Raw genomic sequence first — 12,993 nt, forward strand, 5'->3', positions numbered from 1 at the left:
CTAGAAGAACCTGGTGCTAATACTTAGATCTTAAGTGTCCATTAAGAGGGGATTTTTGCCTCTTTTCCATAACGTTTTCCCTTCGGAGCTTCTGCGCGTTGCTGTTTACAAAAGCGTGGGTGCTTTGGAGATACCAGAGGACATCGGCCTGACCGGAACAGGCTGTGAATCTGAGCTCTTCCTTTTGACAGGACCTGCACAATTTAGATCTAATGATTGGAATTGCTTCCGCGGGCATTGCTGTGTACCGAAAATATATTTGCACAAGTTTCTATCCTTGGTAAGTGCAAACCGGTTCTAATTATTTCTGCATCATGCCTTACAAATATGCTGAACCAAAGTAATGTCAGCTCTAATTTTAAATGGTTACTTCTAAAAAGAGGGATGGAAACTCCCAAGTGTTCACCTCCAACCTCTGAATCTGATCCAGAGTCAGTACTTGGGAACGTTACTTTGGTTTTCATCGGCATCCCCTTCCCCACCCCGCGTCCCCCTGTGGTGATGTGGATAAAATGGTGCAAGGCAGGTTTTGGAGTTAAAAAATCCTGAGCAGCGCATTGGCCAGAATTCAGAGAACTTTCTCTGGGCAAGAACTGTGTTTTCAATGGGGTTTTTACTGATTAATTGAACTTTTTACCAAGTGTTCGGTTCTGGTCTAAAAACCTCGGGGGCCCAAGACTTGAATCCCCACAAGACAAGTCCATGGGCACACAGCGCTGTCCCCCGTTCAGACTTCACGGTGGAGGACTAAGAGACCCCGGCTTCAGGCATCCTAGTTGGGCACTGAGGTGATGCCTCCGAGCCTCAGTTTCCTCATCTGAAAACTGGGCGTCATAAAACGTACTTTTCAGGCTGTTGCAAGGCTAGATGAGGGACTGCTTGTAAAGCTTTTAGTAGGGGACCTGGTATAGAAAAAATGCTCAGTTAGTCGAGGCTGTAATTGTGTTGTTACGCAAACAATCCAGGGGCTGCTGGGCAGGCAGCTGTTGAGTAAGGAGCTGGGATGTGGGTCCTCTTTCTGCGGCTCCACACCGCCCTCCCCCGTCTCCCCCAGGAGCACACCAGCTCATGCAGAGCTGCCACAAATGCAGCTGCAGCAAAGAGCACGCTGCCCATAGTTCTTGTTATTTAAAAGCTACATCGTAATCCAGCGGCTCCTGTGTGATGCCTGGCTTCAGTCAGCTACTTGGTGTTGGGCCGAGGCGATGGGGCCGGGATCACTCCTACACGGAAGTAAACTCCGGTCATCGTGACCCTGGAGCAGAGGACGCACATTGGGAGGAGTCAGCCACCGCCTGGCTGATCCCCGATGTGCTTTTTTGGTGTGTTTTATTTCATGCAGGGTGAACATTCTAAAAATCTCCTTCAAAAGGAAAAAGTTCTTTATACATCAGCGACAAAAGCAGGTGAGTTCTGCCTGCGCTTGCTTTGTGTCTCGTCTTTCACCACCTCAGCTCCTTCAGCGGGTGAAGGCAGTTGGTCAGGTGCAGAGCAGGGAGGGAAGAGCAGGGCTTAGGTGGGAAGAAAACGGAACTCGGAGCCCGGAGGACCCAGCAGTTCTCTGTAGAACTCACTCTGTCCGGTTGGAGAAGGAACTTGCTTTGGAGTCAGATGATGGATTCAGGCGAGCTCTGCCACGCACCAACGGGGCGGGTTACTTACCTTCCCCTAGCCAAGCCCAGTTACCTTATTTACAGAAACGCGATGAAACACAAGAGCATTGGTCAGAGCGCCTAGCGCAGGAGCGTAGCTGTAGGTGTCAGCAGGGTCAGTCCCTTTCCTTGATGTGTCCGAGTGCATGCTGGCCTTTGTGCGTGTCTCCTGAGAGGAACGGGCCGCCAGAAACTCCATCTGGTTGACCGTGAGGAAGAAGGGCTCAGCAGTGAGGGAGCTGAGGCTCCCCGCTACGAAGGGGAGGGGCTGGAACGTAAACCAGAGCTGCCTGTTTCCAGGCACCACGCTCTGTCTCATGGCACCACACTCCCTCTGGTTGTGCTGCAGGCTTTTCACTTACTGTCACTGTGTCCATTTCCCAGTGTTGCGAAGAGAGTGTGAACCTAGCACTTGGGTTGCGGGTGAATTTCCCGCCAAAATATAAGATGGCGCGTTAAAATGCCTATATCTTTTGAAGTATGGGTTCGATTGAAATGAAATATTTGGTAACACTCAGTTACAATCGGCCCGAGTTTACACGTTTCCCGCACTCCACCGCAAATCTATATGAACCGAGTTTAAGACGGCTCCCACGGAGTACGCGCAATTCACTCGAGCCGACTTAACTCGTTTCCCGCAACCCAAGTGCTAGAATGGCTCCCCATCGCAGCGAACGCTTAGAAACAAGGGCACGAAAGCGCAGAGAAAACCAGGGCTAGCCTCTGGGGCTCCCGCCCTCCTCCCCCTCCCCATCCCCACAGGATTCCAGGTGGCCCAGAAAGGCACAGGATGGTGCTTTAACACGAAAACAAATCCTAAACTCAGGCGCTGAAAGGAAAGCAGATAATTAAGGTGATGGTTCCGCATGAGCACTCTGTCTCACTCTGCTTTGTGGAAAGCAAGTAGAGAGATCCAGAGTGTTCCGGAATTATTCCCGTGGCCTGCTGGGTGGAAGTTCTCTCTCCAGGGGAGAGATTTGCCCGGAGCTAAATGTTCAAAGGAATGTATCCTACAGCCCTTCTGGTTGTTCCAAATATATCCAACCTAGAAACGTAGGCACCTTTGAAAGGGAGGTGCTCACGAAGGACCACAGATACTGACGAAGAGTAGACTCGGGTCGCCTTTCCCACAAGGAAGACGGTGAACCAGCCCACTCCTGAGCATTCCTGCAACACCGGGCTGTGGCCGAGGCCTTGGGGAGCCAGTTTCCTGCGGTCTGCCGCGTCTCACGTGACTGCCGCCCGCGTGGCGTGAGATGCCGAGACCTTGAGCCTACTTCTGTGCCGATGAAACCTCTACTGTGTTTCTCCTCCCAGACGGAATCCAGGGATCACATTGTGGCCTTCAACATGTTAAATTACCGATCTTGCAAAACCTTGTGGAAATCCTGTGTCGAGCACCATACGTTCTTTCAGGCAAAGAAGCTGCTGCCTCGGGAAAAGAATGTTCTGTCTCAGTACTGGACGCTGGGCTCCAGGAACCCCAACAAGTGAGTACACGCTGGTCTCCACGCCCGACTGAGAAGTAAACACGTCCTGGTCCTCACCGGGGGATGGACATGCTCAGTCCGGGGAGGGGTGGCATCACCCAGAGGCCCCAGGCGCTGGGGCCGGAGCTGCTGACAGGTCTCGGAACCATGGCTGCCCTCTGTCCCTCCGGGGGCAGTGGTGTCTCTTTCCACACATGCTCAGCTTCTGCTCATGTTCCCATCGCCTGTTTCTGCCTCTCCACTCTGCTATCCTCCGAGCTCCCGAGCAGCCAGCATCACAGCTGCTCTCACACCGGGTCACAATAAGGGAAGCACGTGGTGATGACTCAGGGTCACCGTGGAGCTGGCATATGGGCTTTGCTGGCCCGCTGCCACTAAGACAGCCTTGCCCACAGAATATTCATTCCCTCAGATGCTTCGTAGTAATGAATGAATAAGATTTCCAGAGTCAAGTGACTGGTATGTGCTATATATAACCATCATGAAATAACAATTATAATTACAAGTAATAATTATAGCTGATCATTAAGTGCTTGCTTTGCATCATGCACACATAATTATCTTTAATTCTTAAAAGTACAATCCCATGTGTACTATTATGTACAAGAATAATATTCAAAGTATTTAATAAGTAGTAAAGTAAAAGAAATTAGCCTATACTTGTTTACCTTTTAATATAGATTAAAATTCATTCTCTAAATAAACTAACCATGCTTTGTATATTTTTGTGTATTTGTGTTCAGATTGCCTTCTAAGTACACGCTGTAGCAGAAATTGTTTATCAATTATTTTTTTTAAATGTTTTTATTGATTTTAGAGAGAGGGGAAGGGAGACGGATAGAGAGATAGGAACATCGATCAGCTGCCTCCTGCACACTCCTACTGGGTATTGAGCCTGCAACCTGGGCATATGCCCTGACTGGGAATTGAACCGGGAGGGACCTCTTGGTTCATGCGCTGATGCTAAACCACTGAGCCACCCTGGGTGGGTTCAATTACTCTTATGATTTGTAGATCATTTGTTGGTTTGAGAAATTGGTTTTGTGATTTTTGCATTGTTGATGTGGCTGTTGCTAACTAAACAACTCCCCTGTGTGAGCCAGTCTCTGATATATGGGGCTGTGTCAGATCAGACAACTCCAGTGACTTCCCTGTTGCATTGATAATCATTAAGTAACTATAGATTTAATAAGTAGGAAGTTTCTGTTAGTATCAGTGATAGGATTTATGGCACTACGTGCTCTCTCTCAGATTCTGATAAACCACAAATACATTTTCAAAGTTTTTTGCTCTTATAATACTGTCTAGTATTTTACACAGAAGATGTATTACTGAACAAGCCATGAACACAACTTATTGGAATGCAGTGCTTACCTCAGTTGGACCCATTCCTTCTGGCCAGCTGAGAGCATGGACTCTGGTGCCGAACAGCCTGGGCTCAAATCCTACCTGTGCCACTTCTGTTTTAATTTACTTTGCTGCTTCAGTGTCCTCATCTGTAAAATGCAGTCAACATAGAGTGTGGGGGAGGGCATCTGGTTATGCATTGTGGCATAAAAAGCTACTTTTATTTTGGTGACTTAAAGCAACAACCATTGTATTATATCTCAAGATTTTGTGGGTCAGGAATTTGGGAAGGCCTCAGACAGACAGTTCTTTGCTCAGTGACATGCAGCTGGTAGCTAGTCTGGTCTGAGAGTCCAAGAGGACTTCTCTCGCACACCTGGTGCCTTGATGAAATGATTGGCAGGCTGGCTCACACGGACCCCTCACCCTCTCTGTGTTCCCAGGGCCTCTTCATGTGAGCGCTCCAGTTGGGTTTCATACACACAGGCTCAGGGCTCCAAGAGTCTGAGACAGAGGTGGCCGATCATCGTAAAGGCTGGGTCCAGAAGTGGCACAGCTGTGACCAGCTGCTCTGGGTCACAGCAGTCACAGGCCAGCCCGATTCAGGAGTCAGAGAACCTGCAGCCATCTTTCATTGGCTACTGGGGTCACTTGGTATGTTGGGGGTAGTCCAGGGGCACAGGTCAGCAACTCTTTACTACCAGTGTCAGCTTCAGTGTCCTGGGAAATCTCAGCCCCATTTTACAGATGAGGAAACTGAGGCTTAGGTTCCAGGACTTGGTGAACCCCTAGAGATACATCTACACATTTGCATATGAGGCCTGAGAGGGTCTACATAAACGAAATCCATTCTATGTTTTCCGAGCTTATGGGACAATGGAACACTTTCTTTTCCCCCCAAAGTGTACCTATTAATAACCCATGACACATCCTTTGTGGAGCCTCTACGTTAAACCTCTGAATCGCCCGCTTGCTGCCCTCCCTCGGTGCTGTGCTCTCGGTCAGTGGTAATTTGGTGTAGGTTCTGGTAGCAGTGCTGTTGTGCACATTTTGATGAGGGTGACAGTGGTACTTCTTGTAAATTAGTGCAGTGATATTCTAGGGGCTGTTTCGTGTTGTTTGTGTCCTTGGGGATTTTGTTCTTTTGTTGCTGTTGGTGGTTTTAGGCTGCAACAAATGTGTGGAATGTTTTCATACGACATCGAAACATTTTTTAAAATCTAGAAATCCCAGAACTGAGTTTCCCCCTAAACTAGCTTCAACCTTCATCCTCTGAAATAATTCACTCTCTAAGGCATCTAGATAGCTAAGATTTAAATTCTCGGTACAAATAAAATTCAAAAGTAACCTTCAGCTCAGCCAGCTTGGCTCAGTGGTTGAGCGTCGACCTATGAACCAGGAGGTCATGGTTCGATTCCTGGCAAGGGCACATGCCCGGCTTGCATGCTTTAATTAAGACCAAAAAAAGAGAGAGAGAGAGAGAGAGAGAGAGAGAGAGAGAGAGAGAGAGAGAGAAATCTTCACCAAAAGAGAAAAAATAACATAAAGAAAAGTCAGGAGAATAAAGGATCGCTTCTGACCCCTGCACCTCTACTCCTGCTAACCTCGGCCGGTGTCATCAGGGTCCGGGGAGGGAGGGTGTGCAGAGTGTTCCACTTACACTGTAATGTCTTCCTTGTTGAACATGTCAGTGTAGAAAGTGAACCTGCATCTGGTTTTTCAGGTCTGTAAATAACCAGTATTGCAAAAAGGTGATTGGAGGGATGGTCTGGAACCCAGCCATGCGGAGGTCCTTATCCGTGGAGCATTTAGAAACCAAGAGTCTGCCTTCTCGGTCCCCTCCTATTACTCCCAACTGGTACGTCCTCCTTTTTTTGTATTACTCACCAGTAAGCACTTTCTCTCAAAAACACACAAACAAAAACCAAACAAACAAAAATAATGAATTCCTAAATCGAGATGGCCAACAACAGAATTTGCATCGGTAGGTTTGGCTGCTGCAGAGGAAACTGTTTTGGCGAAAGGCACACGTCTAGCTAAACATTGCCCTTGGCGGATAATGCCAGGATGTTCTTTTTTTAAAAGTTATTTGGTCTAGATTTGAGAACTGCAGCCTGCTGGAATGCCCTCTCGGAATGCGAGTGCACATGAGCAATTAATGTTCTAGCAGGTCCTGTAATAAAGAGCGTGTTGAGTTTTATTTAATCTAATCTCATGTTTCCCATTAACATCACAGAAGAAACTTTGGGGAAACCTGATACAGGAGCACGATAGAACTGATGTGCGATCCTCAGCCACAGTAGCAAATGCACTTGGGGAGGGAGCCTGCCACCGTTTAAGATGATGGAGTTGGGGGAAAGGAAGGAAGTGGCAGTTGGACACCAGGGGAAGGGCACTGGGTTTGTAGCTGAAAAACCCAGGCTCAGCTTTAACTTTCCTGCTCATTCACAAGTTTCTCTACCTCTCTGGTCTCAGTCGCCCCAAATATAAAAGGATTATAAAAATTGCCATAAAAGAAGTAATGCTAAATAAATAGTTTGAGGTGGGATTATTATTGTTATTTTATTACAATGTTCCCCCAAAGGCATCAGGCGATTTCTGTGAGTGCCTCCCCAGCACCCTGGCGTCAGCCACAGAAGGGACACCCATCTGAAAACATTGCCCCAGCTCCATGCGAGGATAGGAGTGTGGCTCTCTGTTCTATTCACGAAAGACCTGTGAACCTTTAAGTTCCCAGGCTGAGGGAAATTCTCACAGGCCTCTGGGTAAGGACCTGCCTGCCACTGGAGCCCAATGGCCTGGGCAGGGATGACGATGGTATTTGTTGTTAGTCGTAACAGGGCGGAGCAGATTTGCTTCTTGGGTTCCAAGATATGGGCCCACATTCTTAAGAGGTAAATTTACGCGATAAAGTAGCTTAATTTGCCTGAAAGTATCTTAGGCAGCAGTGCCAGGGACAGCAGAGGTCCAGGATGGCACCCAGGAGGACAGCTGGGTTTGATGTTGCCACACCCTTGGCGGGAGCTCTGATGCTATTTATAGGTCCTCCCTATGGAGTTACCAGCCTTTCTACTCTACTCTGGACACCGTGTTATTGATTGTCCAGGCCCAGGGGGTGGTGAATAGTGGAGGCCCTGACAGTCCCAAGGACAGATGGCTCACAAGGGGCAGGAGGAAAAGCCGAGGGAAAACAGAACTTAGAAAGCTAAGCTCCTGGAATCGCCACTGCAGTAGCCGACGCCCAGGGGCTGCCCCTGGCGTCCTGAGAACATCGCCTCTTCTGCTTTATTCTCAGGAGCAGGCAGGTGCAGCTAAGGCCCAGGGAGGTGAGGTGACTTGCCTAAGGTCACAGAGCCACTGCTGCTATCAGAGGAAAAGGATAGTGCTGTGATGTCCATCTAACATCACATAAGGGATATGTTTTTACAGAGCGAACATTTCTTCTTGGATCAAGTGAACTGCATGAAGGGATGTACTAGTAGTTGAAATAAGGTTTGAGTTTTGACTTCTAAACCTTTTATTTCTACTGTTCAAGAGAATCAGGAAAATTGTCTGATCAGCAGTCAGTATCGCCTATTACTTATGCATCGAGAGCTTGAGTTCTTGAAGAATAGCTCACCCTACATCAATACTCAGTGCCTTCCCAAAGGGCATAAACCAGTCTCCTTTGCCTCTTTACGAAACTGAGCCATCTGGGGCTGCACCGCTGGGCTGACAGTGTTGGAGACCCACGTGGCCCCTGGTGGACTCCGGGGTAGTAATGGGTTAACTGGCTTTTAACTTTCCAACAGCATCAGCCCAGTCATTCTTAGAAAGGTCAGGGCACAAAGTTAGATCGCTGGTGTGTGATAAAAAAAATTTTTTTAAGTGGAATTTGCTTTCAACACTTCACGCTCCACCTTTTCCCCACCCAGGCGAAGTCCTCGGCTGCGGCATGAGATCCGAAAGCCACGGCACTCTTCCGCGGATAACCTCGCCAACGAAATGACGTACATCACCGAAACCGAGGATGTGTTTTACACCTACAAGGGCTCCCTCTCCCCGAAAGACAGCGATTCGGAGGCTTCTCAGAACCAGAGCCCACACCAAGAGTAAGAGATTGGGTTATTCTCTCTTTTTACTTGCTTGTGTTGACTGTTGAGGAGTTTGCTGAGGCCCAGATGGCCGGAGTTGAGGGCTGGAGGCTGCAGCCAGCTCCCTAGGGTGCCCACTGGAAGACAGGCTGGGGGGCCTGGGGTCTGGGGCTGGACTTCTCAGAGTTGTTATCTGTCCGTGAGCAAAGCTCAGTCTCATTCCACATTCCCCAGAGGCATAGACATGTTAACCACAGTAGTATTTCTCTAGATCAGGGGTCCTCAAACTTTTTAAACAGGGGGCCAGTTCACTGTCCCTCAGACCGCTGGAGGGCTGGACTATAGTTTAAAAAAAAAACTATGAACAAATTCCTATGCACACTGCACATATCTTATTTTGAAGTAAAAAAAAAAACGGGAACAAATACAATATTTGTATTTGCATGTGGCCCGCGGGCCGTAGCTTAAGGACCCCTGCTCTAGATTGTCAGATTTTACTGCTGCCAGGTTCCAGATTCCTGGAAATAAGCATCTACACAGAACCACGGCATGCCCTCTGGGGTTTTGTTTCCATTTTGTCTTTAGTGAATAGTTAATACAAAGAAAAAACATGCGTAGAACATCTCTGATTTTCTGTTCAATTTGTATCAAGGACAGTTTGCGTCAAGTTCTTTTATATCCCCACTCTCCTTGTTTAAATGTGACCAACTCCTCTCAAGGCCAGGAAAAAGATCTCTCCTAAAATACTAGCTTGAGTCCTATTATTATTCAGTAGGACGTATCTAATGCGCCAGTTCCCTTTTTGACTTGATTACTAGGGAGCTCAGAGCTCCATGACATGCTCAACTGAGTTGGCTTCCCTGAGCCCAGGTTTCTGATAGAGTCCCTACTCTTCCTTGCTTTATTTTTTCTCTTGTTGTAATGAGTTCAGAGTTCTGTCATATCTGTACATTGTAGGGTAAGCCATCTCAAACCATTTTTTGAAGTGGAAAAGATACAGGTCCTTGCCAAAACCGGTTTGGCTCAGTGGATAGAGCATCGGCCTGTGGACTGAGAGGTCCCGGGTTCGATTCCGGTCGGGTGCATGTACCTGAGTTGCGGGCACATCCCCAGTGGGGGATGTGCAGGAGGCGGCTGATCGATGTTTCCCTCTCATCGATGTTTCTGACTCTCTGTCTCTCTCCCTTCCTCTCTGTGAAAAATCAATAAAAATATATTTTAAAAAAGATACAGGTCCTAAAGAAATAAAATGACAACTTAAGCTAAAGTGGGATGGGGTCAACTAGTCAGCCATGGCCATAGGTATCCATTCTGTGAAGTCCTATACTAACCCTCAAATGTAAACATAATGCCTCCCCCAACAGCATAGGGTTCACAAGGAGGCATTTTAGTTAATCGGTAACTTTTTACCACTCTAGCTCCTGGTTTTAAGCATTAAATACAACCTAATTGTCCTCTAGGCCTCACAAGTAAATTGCAAACCTCATTTCCCACATAGTACAAGTGCAGTTGCTGCCTCTCTGCTGTCCGGGTCCACAGCAGTCACGGTTTCCAGCTTATCTGTGTTCTTAACACGTCTAGTTAAATAATCCCTCTGGCCATTATTTCCTCGTGACCCGAGCTTGGACAATGCTTTTGTTGAAATGATCACTATCTCTTGCTCCAACTGCAGGCCTGGTGAGGCTGCAGTGGAAGCGGGTACGTTCCTCCGTGTGACCCCGGCTTTGCCAATCTAGAGATGCGCGTGCAGGCATGCATCACTCCAACTGGTCTGCGTCTGCAGTGGGCTTCTGTTGCTTTGCTGAAAGGAGAAGGAGGGTTTGGGGACCTGACAGGGGCTCTGGGAAGCCCAGGCACAGCCTCGTGTCAGATCTTCCCACCGCGGTTTGCAGTCTGGTTATGGAATTGTGGAGCAGCCAGGCCTTCCCTGACCAGTCCAGTAGCCACTAGTCACATGCGGTTATTCCAATTGAAATTATTTAAAGGAAAATAAAATTTAAATTTGGTTCCTCAGTCACATATCCTTATTTCAAGAGCTCAAGATCCACATGTAGGTAGTAGCCACCGTGTTGGACGGCACAGATGAAGTCTGTTTCCATCATCACAGGAAGTGCTGTTAACGGTACAGCTCAGCGCCAGGTGCAGGGAGAGGAACTCTGTCCAATGCTGTGGGGATGGGGTTTTTTTTGTTTGTTTGTTCTTTGTTTTAATATATTTTTATTGATTTCAAAGAGTAAGGGAGTGGGAGAGAGAGATAGAAACATCAATGATGAAAGAGAATCATTGTTTGGCTACCTCCTACACATCCCCTGCAAGGGACCGAGCCCACAACCCAGGCATATGCCGTGACTGGGAATCGAACCATGACCTCCTGGTTCATAGGTTGACACTCAACCACTGAGCCACACCGGCTGGGCAGTGAGGAAGTTTTAATCCAGCAGCACACTTTATACATCTTTCAAGGTTCATTGAGGAAACATCGAGATGAATTAGACCAATCTTTGCCTTCAGGGGCCTTTGGGCAAGCAGGGTAAATGGCACATGATCAGCCTTCATCGTCGTACTCTGGGGCTCTGTCCCTTTGCTGAAAGGAGAAGGGGTTCTGGGGAATTGTCTGAAGGTTCTGAGAGTTGTGTGTCCTGCATCCGATTTCCCTGGTCTACCGCCACACCATGGAACTGCAGAGCATCTTAGACCTTCCACAGTCCAGTCCAGGAGCCCCTAGCCACAGAAGCTGTTCTAATTTAAGGTCATTTAAGTTAAATTTCAAATTCACTTCCTCCAGCCCTGTTTAAGACATTGCTGGCCCTGCTCACCCCTACGCATTGCACATCCATTCTTTCTGAAACTCTTCCACCAGACCTTGTAAGATGTGTCCTTCTTGGGCACTTTTTCATTTTGCAGCTAAATGTTAAAAGTAGCGCCCTAGCTGGTTTGGCTTAGCTTAGTGGATAGAGTGTCAGCCTGCGAACTGAAGGGTTCCGGGTTCGATTCTGGTCAAGGGCACATGCCTGAGTTGCGGGCTCGATCCCCAGTGGGGGGGGGGGGGGGGGTGCAGGAGGCAGCTAATCAATGATTCTCTCTCATCAGTGATGTTTCTAGCTCTTTCTCCCTCTCCCTTCCTCTCTGAAATCAATAAAAACACTTTTAAAAAAAGTTGGAAATAACAGTGATTCAAAGGCAGCCTTCCTTGTTGGGGCTTTGCCAGGTGCACTGACAAAAGATGTCTCACAGTCAAATAGCCTCTGCACTTATCAGTGGGGTGAACAGTTGAAAAGCTGCAGCCCCTGCCACCTCAGTTAGGTGGGGGACCCCTTCTGGCTGATGGGTCCCCAGAGGCAGGTGGCCTCCCTGGGCGTCTGGGGGTGAGGGCTCTCTGTTGCCCCCGGCAAGAAGGGAAGGTCGAGCTGTACTTGGTGAAAAAAACTGTGGTTATTTCAGTGAGTATTTGCAAAATGTTTAAGAGACGTTTGACATGTTTTATACAGCAGATCTGTGTTAAGAGGCGAAAAGGATTCTGTCAGCGAAATCAGATGAATACAACACAGGCAGCGAGGAGGGCTCCTTTTAGAAAGCAGAATTAATGTAATGATCTGCACCCATTCAAGCAAGAAGGAGAAAGAGAAAGGAAGAAAAAGAGCGGTTACCAGGGGTGGGCAAACTTTTTGACTCGAGGGCCACAATGGGTTCTTAAACTGGACCGGAGGGCCGGAACAAAAGCATGGATGGAGTGTTTGTGTGAACGAATATAAATTCAAAGTAAACATCATTACATAAAAGGGTACGATCTTTTTGGTTTTTTGGTTTTATTCATTTCAAACAGGCCAGATCCGGTCCGCAGGCCGTAGTTTGCCCACTGGCTGGTTAGACTCTAGCTTGAAACCCAATGGCGCAGCTCAGGGTCTCTGAACGCTCTCAGGCGGAAGAGTCACCGGGGGCGGGACCGTGCTCAGAGCAGCACAGCGAAGTTTGGGGTCACAGATACCAATCCTTGGCAGTTTGCTTCGTGCCCAAGCGGGCTGGCTGTACATGTTCCTCCCCAGGCTCCTGCCTTCCCTTCCTTGTTTCAGAGCAATGGCCAAAATCTGCAGAGAAGGAAGTTTCCTTCGTGGCAGAAGAACCCAAACCAACCACCCCACCACCCAGAAAAACGGGAGGGGAGGTCCCCTAGAGGGAAAATGGCTTTGCGGGCAGATTTGGGTGCGTGTGAAGAACGCCGCTGTTGTTTTACCCGTGGTTTGGATCACCAGAGGAGACACTCCACAGAGGGTGGCGGGCTTTGCGTGGTCACCGGTGCCTTTGCGGTTCAGTCGTCTCTTTCTTCAGAGCTGCCTTGTTCTGTGGGACACAGGGCGGCTGCCACTTTTTATTTCAGAGCTTCTGTGCACACACCATGTGAATGCCCCAGGGCTGCTGCACTCAAGCATGGTG

General features: G+C 48.2%; 1 protein-coding gene across 7 annotated transcripts in view; it reads left to right on the forward strand.

Annotated features, from left to right (window-relative positions):
• Window positions 1–12,993, forward strand: part of PTPN3 (protein tyrosine phosphatase non-receptor type 3) — a 101,242-nt gene that overhangs the window by 54,283 nt on the left and 33,966 nt on the right. For 5 of the 7 annotated variants that reach the window (XM_070430935.1, XM_070430937.1, XM_070430936.1 and 2 more), the window contains 5 exons: window positions 192–280; window positions 1,343–1,406; window positions 2,970–3,142; window positions 6,213–6,347; window positions 8,404–8,580. In XM_070430935.1, the coding sequence (XP_070287036.1) occupies window positions 192–280; window positions 1,343–1,406; window positions 2,970–3,142; window positions 6,213–6,347; window positions 8,404–8,580 (638 nt within the window). The remainder of the gene's footprint in view (window positions 1–191; window positions 281–1,342; window positions 1,407–2,969; window positions 3,143–6,212; window positions 6,348–8,403; window positions 8,581–12,993) is intronic. The other 2 variants (XM_070430938.1, XM_070430939.1) reach the window with 1 other exon arrangement.

The sequence above is a fragment of the Myotis yumanensis genome, unplaced genomic scaffold (assembly GCF_028538775.1).
Source record: "Myotis yumanensis isolate MYYU_CA2020_CCGP unplaced genomic scaffold, mMyoYum1.0.hap1 SCAF_12, whole genome shotgun sequence".
Classification (NCBI taxonomy): domain Eukaryota; kingdom Metazoa; phylum Chordata; class Mammalia; order Chiroptera; family Vespertilionidae; genus Myotis; species Myotis yumanensis.